We start from the raw sequence: 23,565 nt of genomic DNA on the forward strand, positions 1-23,565 counted from the left end.
AGTATAGTCAGCTGTTCCTTGGTATCTCCTGAAGATTGATTCCAGGACCCCCCTACAGTTGTCAGAATCTAAGAACATAAAATCCCTTACATAAAGTGGCATAGAATCTCTAGATTACTTACAATACCTAATACAATGTAAATACTATGCAGTTGTAAATAGAATAATAATAGTGTATATATAGTTGCCATTGTGTAGCAAATTCAAGCTTTGCTTTTTGGAACTTTCTGGAATTCTTATTTTAATATTTTAGATCCACAGTTCAATTCATGGATGCAGAACCCACGAATATGGACGACTGACTATAAAGGGTACTTTTCTTGGCTTTCAAACATTTTGATTTCCTTTCTAGACACAGTTTATGTGATTGTATTGTGGTTATCAAAGAATGTAACACATTTCTTTTTCTTCCTTTCATTCTTTTGAAATATTATCAAAACAACGAATCTATAAAATTTCTAATGACGTGTATCAAAATAATTCTCCCATGGGAAACTGCACATAAGCTACATCTTTGATCCAACTCAAGATGAAACACTATGCTGCACTGGTACTAAATAGCAAGAAAAAAGTCTGTTACCAGTATCTTACTTCATTCAGACTGCTATAACAAAATAGTACAGATTGGGTGGCTTATAAACAACAGAAATTTCTCATAATTCTGGACATTGGCAGTCTAGGATCAGGGTTCTGGTATGGTTAGAGTTCTGGTGAAGGTCCTCCTTTGACTTGCACACTGCTGAGTTCTTGCTCTGTCTTCTCATGGCAGAAGAACCCTAGGAGGTTTCCTTCCTAAGAGCAGTGACCACATTTATAAGAGTTCCTCCTTGGTGCCTGATGACCTCCTGAAGGCCCCACTTGCCAACACCATCGTCTTTAGGGGTTGGGATTTCAATATACAAATTTCCAAAGGACATAATCAGACCACCACAACTAGCAAACACAAACTGGGAGTAGAGTAAATCTTGGGGCAAACCATATTTATCTGAGGAAGTCAACAGAAAAGTTTTTTAAGTAGGGACTCCACCTACCATGAACTGTATCACATATGCAGATTCTGATATTTTTGGCAAAATGTTGAAGATAGGTAAACCTAATATACCTTTATGTATAAAAGACTAGTTGACTGCCCATGAAGACAACCACTAAGTCACCTTCTCAAGCTTGTTTCTGAAGAGTATCAACAACTAGTCCTTAGTCTCAAACACATTCATCACCTAGGTAAGTGTTCAGGAACTCACAGATTAAGAACCACAAACCACATCTGTGAAACTTCTCTTCTTCTTAGATTTAATTATGTACATATTCTGGCCTCAGATTTTGAACCTAGAGTTTTCACACTTGGGAAGTAAAATTAGAGCAAAGTGAGATGGAACCATATGAAGGTTTATCCCCCTTAGTTATATTTATATTACTGAAACCAGGTAAAGGTGTAGTCCCTGTATATTAATTTTCACTGCTGAAAAATTCTCAGACAAAATATAATGTTTCACAAATTACCTGATGAATCTTTTCTTACTAAAGTTGTATAAAATTGAACTGAGGCTGTTTAACTAGCCTTGCCCTTAATTTCATCTTACTATAGTTGATAACTTCAAAACAAAACGTTAAAAAAAGGTTATGACCTAAACTCCTAGTAAAATATAAACACAAAAAAATTGGAACACACATAAAAATACACCAGTAACACAAAGTAAGGCCGAAATATACTCAATGCAACATTTTATTGTATTTCTTAGCTGTGGTTCCTTCTTTTCCCTTATCTCAGCTAAGGGATAGTTTAAGAAAGACTTAGTTTATAGAATTTTTTATGAAATTAGATTTTCATTTATACATTGAAATTTAATTTTTCATAAAACTCAAAACTATGGGTTACAATGTATGACTTTTGACAATGAAACAACATATACAATCTATTTTGTATAGTAAAGAATAATCTACTTATTTTACCATTAAAAGTTGTCTTACTTGAGTAAAAACACTGTCAACAAATACATCAAAACTTTCAACGTTAAGGAAATTGAGTATTACCTAGCACAGAAGTTTTTCAACTACTAATCTTACAAATTCAAAATTACTGCTCAAACCCGTATTCTAAAAACTGCATTTTGGAAATGCTTTTATTACGATGGTGGCAACATAAAATGATGAAAAGAATATACAAGTTACCAAAATTAGTATAAAAATACACATGGCTACATATATCTGAAAATAGCCCCTTTTCTTGACTTCAAATGCAGATTTCTTCTTTCCTTAAATTTTATCAAAAATCTCAGGAGACCATCTAGGTAACTGGAACATACAGAAAGACTCTGTAAACAGACTAGTTGGAACTAGGGCTTATCACAGTCTACGATGATAAGGCAATTTATTCAAAACATCCATTAACTGGAAGTAAAGTAATCAGAGTGGGGAAGGCATCTCTTTTCTTCTTTCTTTCCTCCCACTGTTTTAACAGCAGATATTGTGATCTTCTACCCCTAAGTTCCAACACATTAAAAGAACAAAGTGTTAACATTTTACTGAATATAATTCAGCTTCATCAGTTTTTTATACAAATATAATAAATACTTTAAAACAATGAAAACAAATCAGTGTGCCTTAAACTACATTCATGCTGAATGAAGTTTTATTCTTCTTAACAGGTGATGACCAAGATTCAAACTGTAGAACAATCCTCAGAAACTTTGCGTTCAATTTAGATCTGTTAAGTGAAAAGAACATCAGGTCAATGGAAAAAATAATTCTTATAATACTGCATATAGGACCCCCTTAGACTATCTGGAAAATAAATCCTTGAACAAAAATTCTGTACACCAACCAGATTTTTTCTCAATTCCTGTCTGTTATCAGTAAATCTCTATGAGAACATTAGATGTTATGCAGCCTATTCTTAATAAAGTTTAGCATCTCATTCTTTCCTTTCATGCTAGTGATCAGAGACTTTTTGTTTTGGAACTGGGAACAGACATGGGGAAGTAAAATTCCCTTAAGAACGACAGAAGTGTGGTACTAAACCAAATTCTTCTCTGAGTCAACTTAATCATAGGATTGAAACAAGTATATCACCTGGCAAAATGACTCTGGAAAAAGTAGGACTGAGAGGTAATAAACATAAACCTAACCAAAATATTCAAAATAACACAAATTCTTTTAATCACCATTGTCTTTAGTTTCTTTCCCAACAAGGCTGCTTAGACACAGCACCAAAGGAAGTGTTGGCATAGATTCAGAAAGGTGTTTTCTTTTTCTTCTGAGGGAAGACTTAATTCTGTGGCTGGGTATTCAAGCATTCACTCTGCTTATATTCCTAGCCTTCAGCCCCGGCTCAGCTGTCAACACGTTCAAGTCTCTGTTAGTATACTACACAACTGTTGCATTTTACATTCTTGCCACGGAAAATAATTGTTAGTTCTACTGTCAAAGTATTAATTGAGCCACAAGAACTCTCTGGCAAAACTGAACAAAATGCTAGTTCAATAGAGAGAACAGCATTTCTAAGAAATCTGTTGTCAGCATTAGAGACCACCTATGCTACAAAGATGTCATCAAACAGAATTTGTTCAATTACTGGATTCTTTCTTCTTATATGAGCAGTTTATAGAATTTCCGATTTGTAACTCTGATTCATAAAACTGGGACTTCACTTTTCGAAAATACAGCTGACTGATTTTTTTTTCAGCCACAATTTAGCAGACTTGAGATGCTCATTTTAGCATTTACATAATTTATAATCCCAAACGTATAACAGACAATGACAGAAGCATCATAAATAAATAATGCAAACTGAAATAGTTACGTCAAACTTTTGGACCTTCTGATAGCAAAAGTGTAACAGAAAAAGTAAAAAATATTTAAAAACAGAACAATATTTTTTTAATCCTTTTTCATTTCCTATTTCTGGGTGATGGTTCACTTCAATTTAAAATTCTCTCAATTTCTCTGAGTGTCTGAAAATGCTCTTAATAATGATGTTGGTGACTGAAAGACTGTGAATCTTTTCTTCTTGAAAAGCTTGGTTAATTGTGCTGCACAATCCTCGTCAGGAACAAATGCTCTAGGTATTCTAAAATTCCACCTTCACATCCAATAAAACACTAATTAATATTTTCGGACTTTTTGTTTCTAAACTATACTTTTAATGCAGAGCTACAAAAAAAAAAAAAGGCCTAATAAGCTTGACTGGAGGTAAGCTCGATGGTGGTAAGCCATACCACCATCCCGATTACTTAACATGAAATTTCAAGAAAATCAGGATGAATTTAACATAAATATAGTAACAGTAGAACAGTCAGGCATTTAACACTCTTATTCTCACCGTTTCATTACTAAGAAAAACAACCTTTTTTCCACAAACTCCAAACCAAGAGTTTGGCCAACAGTGATCTATGACAAATAAAATAATGTAACCTCTAAATACACAGGCAACATGCCTCCGTTTTACGGCTTTGGAGAATATTGTAATTTCAATGCTTCAGCAAGTTGGCTTAAACATGATTTTCTTCTTTTAACATACAAACAAACATTTTATTTGGGAGACGGCATATTTTTTAAGCTGTCTGCTAAACTTCTTAATAGCTATCGCTGTAGACATTCCTACCTAGTAAGTTATCATTATGGAGTATCCACTGTCAGAGCTAACTGAGCTTTTCAAAGAAAGAAGGGTTTCAAGAATTACAAGGTTTCTCAAAGTTTAAAAAGTCTGACTAGAGGGTTTCTGAATACTAATGAATATTCAAATTTATGGATAAGTCTCAAAATATATTCAATTTAAGTGTTCAACATTCTGAGATCAAAAGTAAAGATCTGACTACCTTCATAAACAAAACAATCAAAAAGCCACAAGGTTCATCCACTACTTACATCATCAGTGTCTTCATCATCATCTCCAATGTCATCAAACTGGATTTCGTCATCATCTCCAGCACCAAAGGTATCTGTTTCATTAATTTTTGCTAAAAACACAGTAACATATATATATAAAATCAAGATGTTACTAGGTGGATTGCCTACTAAAAGAAATAATACTGAAACAATAAAGAATACTAAAACACTGAACTATACAAGAAGACTCTTATAAGTAATCTTCAATTCAACCATTTCATTCCAAGAAAAATCTTCCTAATCTTCCTACAAACAACTCATCACACAAAGCAAATTCACACTGAAACCTCCAGAAGTTCACTGCAAAGTCATTACAATGAAGAGTATACGCACTATAATTTTATCTTGTTCAAAAAACTACACGTAAGGCAGGCTGGCTCTAATTACACTAACTTAGTAGTTATTATATTTCTGAAGTATCTTTCAAAAAGGGCTTGTATGCATGTTAACAACTTACCCTTGGCACGTATAAACTTCTCCTAAGATAAGAACATCCACTTCACCAACCATTGGATAACTAACCAAATGAATGTAACCACTGGATAGACTTACCAAATCAGTCAGAAAAACTTTCAAATCATGCTTATCCCTAAGCAACAAAAGTAAGAAAGTATTGATCTGATTTCCAGATATCTTAGTATTTCTTAAAAGGCCAATAATTTCATCAGAATTTTCATGGTTACTCAAAAATCTCATAATTTTATAATAAAATGCAATGGAGTAAAGTAAATCAAATAAAATAGCTTCCAAGTTAAAAATGTGAGCTTACTATATTGCCTCTTTTATGTTATTAGAAATTTACTTTAATCTTTTCACGTTTACTACAGTAAGAATGCAACACTTTTGCCTTTAAGAAATAAAAGGGGTTATCTGTTAAAAACACACAAACCCCACAAAACTCTCTGGGATAGTACTATGCTAAGTTAAACTGAACATTGTTTTCTATAAAAATCAATACAAGTACCATGACTGTTACCCTCATTTAGCTGAAGACAGAGCATCTCTTAAGAACAGTTTAAAACACTGTAACTAATGTACACCTTTAACAGATATTATACACAAGTCCAGAGTTTACAAACTTTTACACTCCCCACCAGAAGAACATTTATTAGGAAGAGAATTCAATTTATTACTAAATTGTTAATATTTTAAAGGATATACATACTTAAAGCTAATTTAAGCACATATGCAAAAACTATGTAAAAGAGACAGAATTCTGTCAAAACTGCTTCACCTAAACACTAAGACTGTCACTGTAAGACAGGGAAATGTAATAACTTTAACATTAATTACCATGTTCTGGAAGCTCACCATAAGCCTTCAGACTTCTAGCTTCATCTGCATTGTACTTTAAAATTACATCAGCTTTGTTATCCTTGGAGAATAACAAGTAACCAACAAAACAGGTTATGCCAAATATCATCAGTTGTCTCATAAATTACTTTCTAATTAAACACACTAAGAAAAAGCTCACTGTTCTGTTACAAATTCTCTGCTTTTCTTCACCTTCCTTCTATCTTCTTTAAAAAAAAACCCTTGGCAAGAAGTTTGCATTCAAATAATGAATAGCCCAGAAAAATTACTTATAGAATTCACTTTAATAAAGAGAAAAGAGGAAAATAAGGGGGGGAAGGAAAGAAAAAGTAGAAAAAGAGAAAAAGATGCAATGTGGTCCTTGGCCACACTGTAATTCAAACTGCAAGTGGTATTATTACCCAAGAAAATTAATAAGCCTTTCTATAATCAGTGGTTCTTAGGGTAGCTTACCTATTAGAATTGTTTGTGGCACTTTAAAAAGATAACCTTATCTCCTGAAAATTGACAGACCTGAGGTAAAGTCCAAAAATCTGTATTTAAAAAGCTCTTTTGGGTGTTTCAGACGCAAATATCCCTGAGAACTACTGCCCTAAAATGTTCACATTTCTCCATTGTAAAGAATCTGAGTCATTTACAGAAGAAAAAATGAGTTTGAATGCTGACAATTAACCTAGAAAAGACCTAAAGAAAGGCAACTGAAATCATCACAGTGATGCAACTGCAATGTAATATAAACCAACACTTCTCAAACTGTAATGTGCACACAAAACATACAGGGATTGTGTTAAAATTCTGATATTGACTCAGTAGATAGGAGATTGGGCTAATAACCTCTTAACTTACTTCCAGATGGTGGTGATCCTGCTATTATCTTTAGATTACTGTGAGTAGCAAGGATATGTAATTATTCACCAAAGATTAAGAATCAGAAGAGCTGTTTGTAGCTATCACATTAATGTTAGAATATTAATCCCTTAAGAATTGTGGTTTCACTGTCCACAAAACAGAGAATTAAACTGGGAATTAATAACTATTCTCTCCACTTTGGGGGTTTATATAAAGTTAAACCAAGAAAATAGACATGAAAATGATACATTTTTATGGACAGATTACAAAAGTTTTTATTATAGAATATTAAAAAGGAAAAGACTATCAATGTATGATCCACTTCATAAAAGAAGCAAATTCAGTAAAGTTTCAGGTTATCAAGTCAACACAAAAATCAGTTATGTCTGTATAAACTAGCAAGGAACTACCTAAAAAAGAAATCAAGAAAACAATCTCATTTACAATAGCATCAAACACAAATACTCAGAAATAAATTTAACCAAGGAGGTAAAAGATCTATACACTGAAAACTATAAGATACTGATGAAAGAAACAAATAAACGGAAATGTATCCCATGTTCTTGAACTGAAATAATTAATACTATTAAAGTGTCCATATTACCCAAAGTAATTTAGAGATTCAACATAATTCCTATAAAAATTTCAGTGGCATTTTTTTTCACAGACAGATAAAGTTATATGGAACCACAAACACTCCAAATAGCCAAAGCAGTCTTGAGAAAGTACAAAGCTGGAGGCATCGCACTTCCTGATTTCAAAATACAGTCGTCAAAACAGTAAGGTACTGGCATTAAAACAGTCCTGTTGACTAATGGAAGGGAATTGAGAACCGAGAAATAAAATTTTGCAAAAATGGTCAACTAATTCTTAACAAGGGAACCAAGACAACACAGTGTAGAAAAGACACTCTTCAATAAATAGGATTGGGAAAACTGAATACTTACATGAAACTGGACCCCTTTCTTACACCAAAAACTGCCTGAAATTAACTTGAAATAGATCAAAGACTTAAACACAAGACCGGAAGCCATAAAACTACTAAAAGAGAACAGAGAAAAGGTACTTGATGATTATCTTGGCAATTGTTTTTTTGGATATGACACCAAAGGCGTAAGCAACAAAAGCAAAAAGGGACAAGTGGAACTACATCACTCTAAAAAGCTTTTACACAGCAGAGGAAATCATCAATGAAATTAAAAGACAACCTACTAGATAAGAGAAAATATTTGCAAATGATACGACCAAAAAGGGATTAATATCCAACATATATAAATCCTGCCATTTGCAACAACATGGATGAACCTGGAGGGCAGTATGCTAAGAGAAATAAGTCAGACAAAGAAAGACAAATACTGTATGATCTCACTCAATATGTGGAATCTGGGCTGCGCGTAAACTCATCAAGGATCTGGAAAGGTCCTAATCTCCCAGCTCTGAGTGACCCTGCAATTCTGCACAAGCATGAAATTAAGGCTAAGAGAGTATTACTGCCTGGCTGAGTGTTAAAAGGTATGCCCCAACATGCATAGACTCCATATGCAAAAGCTGGGAGGCTTACTGGTTTTAATGAAATCTCACACATGGGCTGTTTGCTAAGATAACCAAGCATTCAATGACCACACACAAGAAAAACATACAGACCAAACAGAATTTGTTTCAGAAAACAACAGCAAACAACAGCAAGAACCAACCCTGGGAGAAGAAATCTGATTTCCAGTCTTGCCACATTATATTTGCACTTTCTAGTTCTCAACAAAAAAATTATCAGACACACAAAGAAATAGGAAAGGGTGGTCACACACAAGAAAAGAAGTCATTACTAACTGTTGCTGAGAAAACCCAGAAGTTTTACTTAACAAAGACTTTACATCAGTTACTATAAATATACTTAAAGAACTAAAAGAAACCATGTCAAAAAAACTTTGTCAGAATATTTCACTAAATAGAGAAAATCAAGAGATGCAGATTATTTAAAAAAATTAAAATTATGGCGATGAAACGTATGTTAACTGACCTCAAAATGCCTCTTTCAATCACAAATAGAACAATCATGTAAAAAATCAACAAGGAAGGAGAAGACTGAAACTTTACAAATGAGTTAGACCCAACAGATATCTATGAAAAACTTGACCTGATAATAGAACAGAGACAGCAATCATTTCACTCACAACGTAATTAAACACAGATGATGGATGCGATAGAAATCAGATGGATTTCAGACACACAATGCATATAGAGTCTAAAGGCTGACATCATAGAGGGCAACTATCATGTTCTTTTCTAAGCGTTCATCTCAAATTTATAACATACACTTAAAAAACAGTTTGTACTGTAACTACTGAGTGCACGTCTTATCCTTCTACTATACAACTGTAAAAACCCTTTTGGAGATTGGAAGGTTTGACTTATTCAGCTGCATCATCCAGAATAGTGGTTTACCAAACGTGGATTTGAGACCTCTAAATTTTAAAATAAAATAGTAATTGGGACCCTGACATAAAATTACTAAATTTTTGTTTTGACGAGTAAGAACACTAATAAAAACCACCATCATATACTACTGTTCTTATTTCACAAAAGGTAATTTAAAAAAATATATTTAACAAGCAAAATGGAGGGGAGTTCCCTGGTGGTGCAGTGGTTACTACTCAGCACTTCCACTGCGGTAGCATGGGTTCAATCCCTCGTCAGGGAATTAAAAGCCTGAAAGCTGCAGCACAGGCAAGAAACAAAAAAAAAAAGGAAAGGAAAATGGATAACTTAGCTATGTGAAAAACACCATATAAAACGTGCGTATCTTCTCATTTCACTACAGAACAGTGAAAAAATCAGCCTGCACCAATAAATATTTCACTGACTGACATTTGGGAACCATAACCCCTGAACACCTAGCACAATGCCTAGAATACAATTGGACATTAAATGAAAGAGGACACGCGGGACTTCCCTGGTGGTGCAGTGGCTAAGACTCTGTGCTCCCAATGCAGGCGGCCAGGTTCGACCCCTGGTCAGGGAACTAGATCCCACATGGCACAACTAAGAGTTCTCATGCCGCAACTAAAAAAGATCCTGCATGCCAAAACGAAGATCCCCCACGTGGCAACAAAGATCCCGCCTGCCACAACTAAGACCCAACGCAGCCAAATAAAATATAAATATTCAAAAAAAAAAAAAAAAAAAAAGAATGAGGACAGAATGATGGTCTGTGGTGTTTATCCAAAATTATGAGAGAATATTTACTGCACATGATATTTAAAATAAAAACAATACTAACCAGTCTTCCCACAAAACACATGTATCATTAATCAGTCATGGGAATTATTCCAAACAAGGTATATCCTATAGTCTTGAATACAATTGGACCTTAATAAATTTTGACAACAGAATGGTGAGAAGTCATAATTGGCTAGGACTGCTTAAATATGCTTTTATTGCATCTTCTAAATATTAATGACTTACTAAATACAAGCGCACTACAAATTTAAATGTGATTGTTACCTGATAGTCTCGAAGACCAACCAATATAATGTCTGAGGTATTTATCCAAACCTATGAAAGAAAATTTACTGTATATTATATTTAAAATAAAAACGAATAACAGAGTGCTATGTTAAACCATTCTTCCTACAAAAAATATGTACTATTCACCCAGTGTGGAAAATGTATTTACTAGGAAATAGGGAAAAACTATAGAATATAGTATACTGTGGGTGTGTGTGTGTACACATGCGTGTGTGAGACAGACTCTAGTTATAGTTACAGTATATTAAGAAAAAGCTATAGTATACAGTTTGTGTCAAATTTTCTATTTTAGGATGTTAAAAATACATAATTATTTTATTTCAACTACCTGAGAGTTTAAAAATTACAAAAACATAATTATTTGTCAGGTAAATGAAAGACTTTTCATCACCAATCACTCCTGAGATATTTAATTATTTAACATATATGAAAATCAGTCATCTACACAAATACAGCCATCCAGTCACCAATCTACATAAATACAGGACCAAATCCCACCATCAATTGGAAAAGAATGACTTAACCGACCAAATATATTTTTTAAATAAAAAAATTAGAGTTGAAGGAACTTTTAAACAATGTGATCAATAAATCCGCCTGAACTACTAAAAACTATGATATAACATGTTCCAAATTTTCCTAATATCGTGTACAGCTGTTTCCCCCAAACCAAAATCTTAACCAAGGAACATATACTATATTTAATTAGCAATTACTTTAGTCTCCTTTAATCTTAAAACAATTCTCCAGCTTTTTTTCTTTCTTTCAAGGCATAACATTTTTTTAAGAGTCCACATCCTTTGTTTTATAGACTGAATCTGTCGAATTGTTTCCTCAATAGTATACATTTCTGGCATAAATCCCACATAGGTGAAGCACATAATTCTTTGTAAATATAATCCTCTATTTTGAAAGTTATCACGGATCTTCTATTATTTTATGTATTTAGATTGCCATATAAATCATTATTTTTGAAGTCTTTGGGAACTCACAAAAATGACTCGCTTGGCCCATATATTATCTAAAGCAGAGTCAATTTTTTAAAAGGCAAATTTTGTATTAAAGTAAAATAAATCTCCATACCTACCTTTTTTCTCAATTTTCCTCTTATATGACATAACCTCTTCACACCATCAAAACACATTGCTTCCAATCTTCCATTTCCCAACATTTTGATTACCTGAGCATATTCTTACGGAGGAAAAGAAACGAAAGAAAAAACTGTAAAATACTGTTTAATTTTTCTTAAAATGTAACAATTGATATTAAGTTGGTAACTTCACTTTTACTGCTAACTTTGGATCAAACCGTAATTTTTTTACAAAGAGAGAAGAAAGGCTTGTTCAGCGAAAATTTTAAGTATTCCACCATGTGAGAGCTGTCTGAAAGAGACATATGATAATCTTATCCAAGAAAATGAGAGCACACTTCATCTGCTGAACCATTTCTATAGCCTCTTCCAGCTATGCTTATATACTTTACCCTCTTATTTTTAGAGCAAATAAAAACCTACAGAAGTCAAGTAATTTATCCAAGATCACAAATGCCATTTCCATGGCAAGTTATCTCCGTTATTAGGAATATTTTAATTATCCACTCATTTCGAGTACATCAGTTCAGGCTTGGTCCTCATGACTGCATGCTCTACCTTTAGACGTCAAAGTGGCTCATTCCACATTACACACTGTAATGCTGACTTATAAACCTCTCACAGTTGAATAACAGCCAAATCTTGGTTCTCCTTTCCCTCAGAAACTTTAATCATAATAAACAGTAGGTTAATTATTAATAAACTTTTGCTTGAGAATACCTTGGTGATTACTGTAAAGGTCTTAAAAAAAACACAAATAATGTTCCAAGATAAAATGCAAATGTTTAAAAAAAGTATTTCTAAGAGTATCCTCAAGAGGCCACCTGATTCTACTGCCACTTGAAAACACTGATATAAGCATTAGCCAGTATGTGGCAATCTCTTCTAGATTTAAATGACAAAAGCAGGCATGGGAGTAAGGAGAAAGAAACAGGTAATTAATATAAAACCTTCACACTACTAAACTTCTTCCTAAGGACTAACATCACAGAGACCCTGGACTAATTTATAATTACACTGAGGGGTAAATGAGATCTACACTGTGGGGCTGGTAAGTTGAGTCTCTTTTACCGCAGGCCAATGAACCTAGCTTTACTACTCAGCACTTCTTCAACATCGGAGAAAATGAGAGAGAAAAGAATTTAAAAACTGGCCCTGAAAACAAACTGCTAATGTAAGGAGACACTATGAAGGCTAAGTAACTGATTATCTTTAGCCAGACAACATGTTTCATACAATTAATAAAGATGCTGATTTTCTAGTGGCTTGCAGTATGGCATGAATAACTACACAGTTTTTTTATAAAGTGCAGGAAATTACTAAAACAAATGGAGAAATGTGAATGTAGATTATACACTGGGTCAGCAATATCCAGCAAAATTTTTCCATTGAGGGAAAATTATATATCTGAATTGAACAATATGTTCATTGATAGCTCAAAATGTAATTTCAATTCATTTCAATAGCCACACATGGCTAGTGGCTACCATGAAAAACAGTACTTACTAAGTAACAGTATAATCCTAAGGTTAAATTTCTAGTGACCATTCTACTGTAGTTATGCAGGAGAAAGCCCTTGTTCTTAGGAGATATATGCTGAAGTATTTAGGGCTAAAGTCTGTAACTGTATATAACTATATCTGCTTATAAGAAAGTTAAAAAGGTTAGTAAAAATTTTCATGTACATATACAAAGAGAAAATAAATACACAAAGAAAACTTTAAAAACTAGTGAATCTGGGTAAAGCATAGATGGGAGCTCGGTGTACTCATATTCCAACTTTTCTGTAGGCTTAACTTTGTTTTTAAAAGGAAAAAAGTAAGTGCTTCAGTCAATTTATTTTACTCATTTTAAATTTTAGTCTGCACTTACTTAAAAAGTCAGTCAACAATTATCAGTTGTTTTATTAAATTTTATGATCGTGTGCTAGTGGCACTGGAGTAGTGAGGGTCTGATAGTCTTGGGATGTATTTGTCATACTCTACTGAATAATGTATAACATTACCCACTATTACACTAGAGTAGGAAATTTTCAGTGTTGGCAGCCAGCCTTACTCTGCTCTAAATCCTGAAATTCACTCTCACTTATATCACGCTTTTCCACATAGAACAAAGAAAACTATGTTTACAGAAATGCCACCAGTTAATCCTCTATCAGAAATAGTATCCAATGGGCTACTCAATGGACAAATTCTGAAGAAGTATGGGGTATTATAAATGAAGAAAGGCAACTGTTCAGGATTGTGACTAACACCCATTTCAGGTTAAAGACTGAAATTCACATTATCAAAAAATGACATTAATAACTTCAAAATTCTTACCTTGTCCATCTTCTTTAAACACTAACTCTCTTTTTTCAGATTCATTCTCATTCTTACCCCTGCGCCTGTTTTTACCTCCTTTACCTAATTGATTTAAAAAGTGAATAAAAAATTAAGTGTAATTACCTATATAATATCTTACAAACTAAACTTGAAACAAGCTAAAGTAAGACTTTAAAATTTATAAAAACAGAAAAGGAAAAAAAAAATTACCATTTAAAGAGCAGTACAATATTAACAGAACTCTATGTAAGATTTTTAAACTTTAACCTAATTTGGTTACCCAATAGTTACAATTTGTCAAAGGTTTTCTTTTAAATCCCTTACCGGATAAACATATTACCAAGCATATACCTTACTTTGGCGTTTAGATTTGGATTTTTCTCATATAAAACTACTTCTTATACGGAAGTATAGAGAACAAAAATCCCATTACCAGGGACAACTATCAACATTTTATTGTCCATGCTTTCAAATTAAAATCGGATTCCGTACAGTCTCTTCTACAATTTATTTTAATCCCACTCAATAATGTGTTTTGCGTGACTTTTCATGTCAATTGAACAATAGACTAAGATGAACATTTTAACAGAGTAAACTTAATTCCTTATTTTGGTTACTTCTAATGTTTTACTGTTATTTAATAAGGCTGAGTTGAGATTATCCTACAAACAAGCGCCATAGGATAAATTTATAGAAGCAGAATTTCCAGGATAAAAGTTATGTATCCACCTCCTTAAGACTTCTGCTGAAGTATATTCATTTATACTGCCATCAGCAAAGAAAGACTATTATCTAGTCCTCTGCTACAACCATACCATGCTAAAGATTTAAAATCATACTTAACTGTACTTTTGACCTTTTGCTTTCACTAAAATTTAATGTATTTGACTATAACATTAACTTTAGTTCCTTGTGAAACTTTCTACTACATAATCAAGGAATTAGGCTACTTCTTCATAGCATTTTATTACCATTCCAAAACCTACGCAAGAGCACCCATTTCCAATAGATGGGAGAAAGGCTGTGACAGATAGTAATAAGGGACCCATGGGAAGAGTTTGAAACAAAAATCCCGAAATCCCGAACAGAATTTAAAATGTGCATCTGCCACTGTAAAAACTGACACCTATCTTCTTGAATGCACCCTCTACCTCCTGGGGCAGCCTCACATTGCTGTGCTATACTAAAAGGTAGGTGGTCTTCACAATTCCCTGACTTATCTGGACTCACTATCCTATACATTAAGGACACATCATAACTAACTTCCTCAAAAGGGAAAAAAGTGTTTATTTCAAGATATAAAACATGCCAGAACTTCAAAATACACTGGAAGCTCCGTTAGGACAAGGATAATAATACCTGCTTTGCTTACTTAGTCATATATCACAGTTTCCCAGTTTTTCAAATAAACCAAGAGTAGTTCCTATATTTCTAAATGAATGAAAATTTAAAAATCATATGTCCTTAGTTTGGCATAATACTTCAATAAAATGTAGATTTCCTGGAAGTATTAAAAAAAAAAAAAAAAAGAAGAGGCACCTCCCTGGTGGTGCAGTGGTTAGGAATACGCCTGCCAGTGCAGGGTTCACAGATTCGATCCCTGGTCCGGGAAGATCCCACATGCCGCAGAGCAACTAAGCCTGTGTGCCACAACTACTCAGCCTGTGCTCTAGAGCCTGCGAGCCACAACTACTGAGCCCACACGCCACAACCACTGAAGCCCGCGGGCTCTAGGGCCTGCGGGCTGCAACTACTGAGCCTGCGGGCTGCAACTACCGAACCCATGCGCCTAGAGCCCATGCTCCGCAACAAGAGAAGCCACCACAGTGAGAAGCCCGCGCACCACAATGAAGAGTAGCCCCTACTCGCTGCAACTAGAGAAAGTCCGCGCGCGGCCACGAAGACCCAACGCAGTCAGAAATAAGATATAATAAAATAAATTTTTTTTAAAAAAAGAAAAAAGTGATGTCTTTAAAGGGTAGGAGCATCTTACCCCAAATGTTCTTCTTAAGTGGGTCAGAGGATGGGTTTTTGTTTTTTTTTTTTCCTGATTTAAGAATGGATTTCTAAAGAAAACAAGCCGCGTGAGTAAAGCAAAAGTTATTCAACATATGGTCCAAAGTAATTTTATATCCTTACTTGCGTAACCTTCACTGACACTATATTCACAGGGCTTTTGAATTTTCAAATGAAGAAAAATATCTACAGAGTTTTATTTCTACATTACTAAACTTCACCTCAAAAATTCAGGAGTCCTAACAACAGGTTTCAACTAAGTAACCTAGAAAATAACAGATTGGTTTTACATACACAGATTGAAACATCAAATTCAGGATGATCATCTCCAGAATGAGAGAAAGAAAGGTGATTTCAGAGAGGTACACAGATGGCTTTAACTGAAGGTATGTTGTAATTCTTAAATTCAGAAGTATAATTTCCAGGACTTTAGTCTGTATTTATTAACCATACCTTAAAAACCCCTTATTTTACTATCAAGTAATAACATCCATTTAAAATTGTCTTTTGAAAGAATTGAAAATATAACAATGTATTGTATTCAATACAGATATTGAATATTTCAATATCAGTATTGATATTGAAAGATAGTTCATCTTTCTTTCTAAAACTAAGTTCAGGCAAATTTCACAGATCTCTTCCTTAAATCAGATGTTGTAAATCAACTATACTCTAATAAAAATTTCTAAAAAAAATCAGATGTGATTTGGAGATATTCTCTGATGTGCTCTTACTCAGGCATCAGATAGTTTAAAAGTCCTACAGAAGGAGGGAACTTACTATCTAACTTCCTAAGGATGGAGTGAAGCATAGGAAGACAACATTAACAAAAACTTATTGGACATACAATAAGTGCCAAGTTGTAGTAATCCAAGATTCATAAAACAGGTATTATTCCCTTTAGAATATACAATCTAGTGAGGGAGGCTGAAACTTCATTACTAGAAATTCAGGTGGCAACAAGGTATTTATTGAAATGTACTGTTATTTGTGAGATAATCATGAATTATATATATAAGGAAAAAACTAGTATAAGCCTTATCTAATTTACCGAACATACGGTTAGAAAGACAACCCTACTGTTGCAGTGAATAATTGGCAGGAAAACACTTGCTAGAGAAAGAATCTGTGAGCTGGTTTGCAGGCCGCAGAGAGCAGTGAACTCAACAGGGCAAGCAAAGAACTGTGACCAAGTATCTCAAGGCAAAGTAAGTGGTGAGAGCTACAAAGAGAAAATGAAGTAGCATCGGTGGAGCAAGCGGTTAAGTAGAAAGGAGACACAAGTAGATATGGGTGTCAAGAATGAATAATGAAGGGAGACTTCTTGTGGACTGTGAAATGTGGTGCTATGCTGCCCTCTTTGCCCTTATAGTTTCCTAGGAGGCACTGTAAAGAGATTAAAAATGACAGAATTCAGGTCTCTAAAAAGGAGAACTTCTTTAAGGAGTGACTGTCCGAGGGCTCTGCTTTACTTAGGTTAGGACTCCCATTTTGGAAGTTCCAAGCAACGTTATTGTCAAATCTGATAATTCGTGAACGGTTTGCCTCAGAATAAAGGTGGGTAGAAATATTTACTACCAGAATCTATGTCATGAGAAAAGAAGGCTGAAAACTTTTGTAAATGTGTAACATACCTTGTAAACAAGAATGTTCAAGTTTGTGACGGAAGGGGGAAAGTAAACAGGCAGAGATGAACCTAAATACGTAACAAGCTTTCACCTAGTGTTTACACAGAAGCAATGTCTTCACCAACAGTCCACAAAGAAAATACGTACGAAGATTTAATGGTCGCAAAAGCAAGAATCACTGGTTAAAAACTGTTCCTGGTCAGTCCTGGGAAGGGCCGAACGCCGGAAAGGCCAGGCGGCCCAGGAGAGGCTCTCCAGGTTCGTGACGCGCCGCTGGTTAGCCTGCTGTGAACCAGGAACAAATTTTACACTCTCCCTCTAGAGGCCCTTAGAATAATGGCGTCGGTTGTATAGCAACGTGAGCAAAGTGGGAGGGAGCTAGGAGTAGCTTCCCAGCTCCCGTCCCGACAACGAAGTCCCGCTCAGAGACACCAGCCAAGCACGAGAAGGAAGAACTACCACCGCCGCGAGTCACTGCCGACGACACCAAGCCGAGCAGAACCATGGTTCTCGGAACCCAAGGCGTTACCTTTATTCTTGGGCATTGCGGTAACTGCGACCTCAGCGTTTCCAACTGGGTTCCGGTGTCGGTGGCGCTGCCAGGTAATCCTCCGAGGTGCCGAAAGAAATTAGTAGTTGCAGACTCCGAACACACAGCTCAAGCGAGATCCGCAGGCAGCCACGCTTACTGGGAAGCAAATGGCTGCGCAGGAGGCTTCACGGCTTCCCCATCCCCCAAGCTCGACCTCTCCCCGCCGCCCCCCCTACTGCGCAGGCGTAGCCCACAGCTACTGACTTCCCGCTGCTAGAGAAAGTGAGACACAGTGTGGGCGGTTCCAGTAGGAAAAGGTGAATCATTCGAGTACCAGGCCCTGCGCTGAAAAGAGGAGGAATCAAGTATAGAGTACGCCCACGACGTTATCCTACTTGGAAATCACCCGAGCTGTCTCCTGCTCTTGAATACACTTCTGCTACACTGTAATAATTGCCTTTTCCAGAAAATTTCTTGACTCTTAACTTTTATGTTACCTGTCTTCCTTTTCAGAGAAACAAATTCCAGAGTGATGCTTCTGTAAGAAGTCTCTGCGTAATACATGAAAAGGGTGGAAAAACCAGTGAGAAAAGGGTATGTATTTCTCAGAGGGCCTGAAAAAAAGGGCATAGGTTCAGAGACAGGAACCTCTTGAGGTTCGTTAGAGATCTAACTCTGAAACATTTCAGTGCTCCAAGGCAGGGGCTCTGGGTAGTAGAGGGGTAGAGCACCAAGAGTGTGGCTCCAGTGTCAGGGCTGGAAGCGGCTTCATCCTGAGTGTGGAGAACTGCTTCCCCAAGCTGCTTAAGAGGAAGGAGTGGGAAGAGCCCCTGTAGTTCCTCAGAGCTCCATCATTGAGAACTGGGAGGATGTGAAAGGCTGGTTACAGGGTCAAGGTGTCTGAAATGCCTAAAGTAACAATCTCTTTATCAATCTCTGCCTCTTGGCAAAAATAGCTAAAACTAGGACTGTTTTGTTTTCACTTAGGAAAAGAAGGGAAAAGTCCACTTCTGCCCATTAAAAAACTTGAGTTAAAAGCTACCCAGGTGGGATCAACATTTAAAGGAAGAACAAGAATTCAACAACAATCTGAAGTCAATTGTAATAGTCCTGAACAGGTTCATCAGCTTTTGTGTGCAACGCTGAATTTTCTTCCAACCAACAGGCTTTGGAAAATCCCTAGGAATTTCTCCATGAAGTTGCCTGGTGACTGCCTGCGCCTGATCATATGATAAGTTAGTGGGCTCATCTCCCAGTTGTAATTATAGAGACCTTTGAGGACCTTCCCAATTAGCGGTTTTTGTCTGATGCTAGGCCTGGCCTTCACAGCGTATGATCAGCTGATGTAAGTCAGAGAAACCAGGTTGATAAGTTTGAATGAATATGTTAATTTCATTAACAAATCTATGAGAGTCTTTGGTTATGTTAGGAAAATCTTTGACTATGGCTTGCGGTTCAGCTTTCGTCCAGGGAGAATAAGAAATTAAGGGTTTAGCGTCTGGATCCTTAGAAGGCTTAATTTTAAAGGGACAAGTTCCAATGGGTACAGAGGAAAAGGGGGTGGGGAGAGTTTCAGGGAGAAAGGAAGTTTGGTAAGAGAATTAGTATAGAGGATTTGAGGGTATAGGGGAGGCATAGGTACAAGAAAAGGAGGAAGATGGCACGGAGGCAGAGCCTGAGACAAAGAAGCCAAGGAAGAGGACAGTGAGGCTTTGGAAACCATTTTATCTGTCTTTATCATTTGCTTGCCTCAGTTAATCTTAAAAATCTCATTTTGCAGAGAGGAAATTTTAGACTTCTGATAATGTTCAGAAGCTTCAAAACACCAATCAAAACAAGCACTCCACTTTAGTTCTGGAAATTTTAGAGCCACTGTAGTTCCAATTCAGTTTTAAGCAAATTAAGTTAAACTGAACTTTTTATTAGTTGTTCATATTGTTATCAGGGCAGGCCAGATCTAGCATTGGATGAAATCTGCTAAATGAAAAAAATCGGAACGGTCTCTAGAATTATAACCTGAGACCAGCTCACAAACTTATTATATAATCAGGCTCAGGCAGTCACCGGGCAGCTTAATGGAGAAATTCCTAGGGCTTTTCTAAAGCCTGTTGATTGGAACAATATTCAGGCTTGCACACAAAATCTGAAAAACCTATTTATGAATATTACAATCAACTTCAGACTTTTTTTTTAAAGAAAATTCTGTTCTTCCTTCAGATATTGATTCCATCTGGGTAGATTTAAACTCTATGTTTAATAATGGACTGAATGAGAATTGTTTTCCCCTTGTAGTAAAAAGGACTAGGATGGAATGAGAAACTATGTCCACGCAGATTTAGTTAATCTGGTAAACCAGCTCTCTCACCTTCTAGGTAAGTCACCTAAAAGCAACACTGCTGAAATTCTTCGTCTTCAACTCCAGCAAATGAAGTATCCTAAATGAAACAAAAATCCCTCTAGTTTCTACTATTTTTGCAAAGAGGCAGGAGATTGAAAAAGAGGTGGTTAATTTAAGCATTTCAGGAGGCACCTTGACCCTGTAACCAGCCTTTCACATCCTCCTGAGGCAGGAGATAAGATGGGCCCCAGATAAGATAAGATGGACATTTACAACTGGCCTCCTGTTTGTATTTCATAGGGCAGGAAAAGTGGGCTTCAGGCCAGACACTTACAGCTAGCCTCCTGTTTGCATTTCCTGAGGCAGGAGATAGGTGGGCTCCAGTTTAGGCGTTTACAATCAGCCTCCTGTTTGCTCTCCAGAATGGAAGTAATTACAGAAACAGGGTAAACAGTCAGGCTTTGTCTTTTGCGGATGCCTTAAGATAACAGTCATGGCAGGAACAGAGAGGGGCAAAACCTTCTTTGAGTAAAAGTCAAGGGATCTCCGCGTCCCCGCTCCTTGGGGCAAGGGAGACACTACACATGTGCAGAAAGACTCCTTGGGGTCAAAAGTCAGGGAACAACTCCAGGCTGTGGTGACTCTTGCTTCTCCCAGATGCCTGTGCGTCGGGGTCCGTCTTGGCTGAGAGGTGCGTGCACACCTAGGGGAAAGGTCCTGAGACAAATTAGCCAGGGCTGGGGTAGGGGTAGGGGTCGGGGGACAAAACAAGATGACTGGCAAGAAGGAAGACAAAGACCTGGAAGAACTGCCCTTTTATAAAGAATTTAAGAATTTCCCAAAGGCGCGACTCTCTCTCTGAGTTTGCCCATGCATCTTTCCGCAAGTACTTTGCTTTTCCAATAAATTTTTACTTTTCTCTTTACCTTCTGCCTTCTCACCTGAATTCATTCTCGAGTAGGCAGGCAACAACTAGGGATCCAGGCCCTAGCCGCTGGCCCCTGTGGTTAGGACTCCTGGTCTGGGGACTGAGATCCTGCTGCAAGGTGCCGCTTACTGTTGCCTGCGTCCGTAAGTCAATCCCAGTTCTCAGTGATGAGCTCTGAGGAACTACAGGGGCTCTTCCCACTCCTCCCTGTTAAGCAGCTTGCGAAAACATTTCTCCGCTTCCAGCTCTAATTGACACTGGAGCCACACTCTTGGTGCTTTACCCCTCCTCTACCAAGAGCCCCTGCCTTGGTGTACTGAAACGTTTCAAAGAGTTAGATCTCTAATGAGGCTCAAGAGGTTGCTGTCTCTGAACCTATGCCCTTTTGTTCGGGCACTTTGAGAGACACACACCCTTTTCTCACTGGTTCCTCCACCCCTTTTCATGTATTAGGCAGAGACTTTACTTAGAGAAGCATCATGCTGGAATTTCTCCTCTCCAAAACAGAAAATAATTCTAGAATTGACAGTAGTCATCAAAGTTATCAACCAGGTGAATTAAGTGACCCTTTGACATCTTTTATTTGTTCCATCTCTGACAGTGTTAAAGTTGCTTTTGGAAACACTGATCATTTGTCACTATTGAATCAGCTACCACCTGTCCTACAGGCAAAAATCTTCAACTGATGTTGGCAAAATTTACAGCAAACTTCCCAAAAAGATTCAAATAAACCCCTCAATACCTCTTCCCAGAAAAGAGTTAATAAAGAGGTTCTTCAAAACATAAAGCCCATTACAGAAGACTACAAGACTCAGGATCTTATTATATCTTGTAATAGCTCCTGTAACCCTCTCGTATTATCAGTAAGAAAACCTAAGGGCCAAGAATGGAGGATTTTTAGGACCTCGGAGCAATGAATAACATTGTTATCTCTTGACACCCTGTGGTTGATACTATGGGGCCCTGTGGGGTTCCTGGGCACAAAGGCCTTTCTGTGTCCCCCATTTCTTGATTACAGGAATTAGGCTTCATTCAGCCTCCATGACCTTTCTTGTGTTGCAAGGAGCAGTTCAAACAGTTGCTAATTAGGGAGGCGAGGGGATGAAGAGACAAAGGAGGAACAGTCAGGGCACAACAGTGCTGCCTTGGGGCAGGGTCCTGGTTCACCTCAAGGGATACACATAACAATATCTTTGAGCTGTTTTGCAGATGCTGAAACCCCCACCAGGTGGGAGAAGTTAACTGTATGCTGCCCACAAGCACACAGACCCCAGACCGGTTGGAACCATAAGGTTGATGGCTCTGACTGCCACTTACCTCCCCACCAACCAATCAGAAGAATGTCCACGAGCTGATCACACCCTCTGTGAACCATTGCTATAAAACTCCTCACTACCCCCTCCAGGGTGGGACAGGCAGTTTTGAGGGCATGAGCCCACTGTGACCCCCTTTGCCTGGCAAAGCAATAAAGCTCTTCTGTTCTGCTTCACCCAAACTCTGTCTCTGAGATTTAATTTGGTGTCGGGGTACAGAGGCCAGATTCGGCTTCATGGTTCCCAACCTTCTTTTTACTAACATTCCTTCTCACTGGAAGTAAGTTCTTTGGGCTTGAGCAGAGGAAAATTCAGCATAGAATTGGGTCGACAGAGTCCAAGTTGACTGAAGTCAGGAGGGTCAACAAAGTTGAACTTCATCATTCCTTAGGTTCCAGTTAGTCTGGTGATTGAGCCCTAGAGGATCCTGCAGCTCAAGAATATGCTTCAGACTAATCTTTACCTTTGAAATAGAAAGGGGAGCCTGTACAACTGATACTTTGTCTCTGGTGTGGTTAAGTTCTCTCTCTGCCCTGGTAGTACCTGTTTGTTTTTACATTCTTTTGTTCCCTTAAAATCATTAACTGATGAGACCTGTTCTTCTGAAAGGACAAGTATTGGGTTCAGGCTTAGATCACAAAATGACTTAGGCCTAAAATGCCTTCTCTTACATCAAGAAAGGCATGCCTGATTCTCTTTGTCTGGTGACACCCTAACCTATCTGCCTACCATGCCTCAGGGTTTTATTAAGAGTCCTTATTTCTCACAAATTCTGAAGGCTGATCTGGATAATACAGACTTCCCTAGAGGTTCCCTTTTGTTGC

The 23,565-nt window shown here is 36.8% G+C and overlaps 1 protein-coding gene across 3 annotated transcripts; it reads right to left on the reverse strand.

The window, feature by feature from the left end:
• Positions 1 to 1,705: 1,705 nt before the first annotated feature.
• LOC137757647 (eukaryotic translation initiation factor 1A, X-chromosomal-like) lies at positions 1,706 to 18,377 on the reverse strand. 3 transcript variants are annotated; one of them, XM_068534257.1, is made up of 7 exons: positions 18,160 to 18,377; positions 13,984 to 14,067; positions 11,660 to 11,763; positions 10,549 to 10,599; positions 6,196 to 6,259; positions 4,864 to 4,955; positions 2,616 to 2,704 (listed from the first exon to the last, which is right to left on the reverse strand). In XM_068534257.1, exons 1-7 carry the CDS (start codon positions 18,173 to 18,175, stop codon positions 2,699 to 2,701), a joined length of 417 nt encoding a protein of 138 aa, XP_068390358.1. In that variant the 5' UTR covers positions 18,176 to 18,377; the 3' UTR covers positions 2,616 to 2,698. The 3 variants fall into 3 exon arrangements, with proteins under 3 accessions (XP_068390356.1, XP_068390358.1, XP_068390357.1); XM_068534256.1 differs by having other exon boundaries at positions 6,178 to 6,259; XM_068534255.1 differs by lacking the exon at positions 6,196 to 6,259 and having other exon boundaries at positions 1,706 to 2,704.
• Positions 18,378 to 23,565: the final 5,188 nt, after the last annotated feature.

This window comes from Eschrichtius robustus (assembly GCF_028021215.1).
Source record: "Eschrichtius robustus isolate mEscRob2 chromosome Y unlocalized genomic scaffold, mEscRob2.pri SUPER_Y_unloc_1, whole genome shotgun sequence".
Classification (NCBI taxonomy): Eukaryota; Metazoa; Chordata; class Mammalia; order Artiodactyla; family Eschrichtiidae; genus Eschrichtius; species Eschrichtius robustus.

Bases quoted from the DNA above. Each gene is read 5' to 3' on its own strand.
- LOC137757647 (XM_068534255.1), bottom strand. The intron at 11,764-13,983 runs GTAAGAATTTTG...TTCCTCCGTAAG, and splicing joins GTTTAAAGAAGATGGACAAG to AATATGCTCAGGTAATCAAA. The intron at 4,956-10,548 runs GTAACAATCACA...CTGTGTTTTTAG, and splicing joins TTGGTCTTCGAGACTATCAG to CAAAAATTAATGAAACAGAT.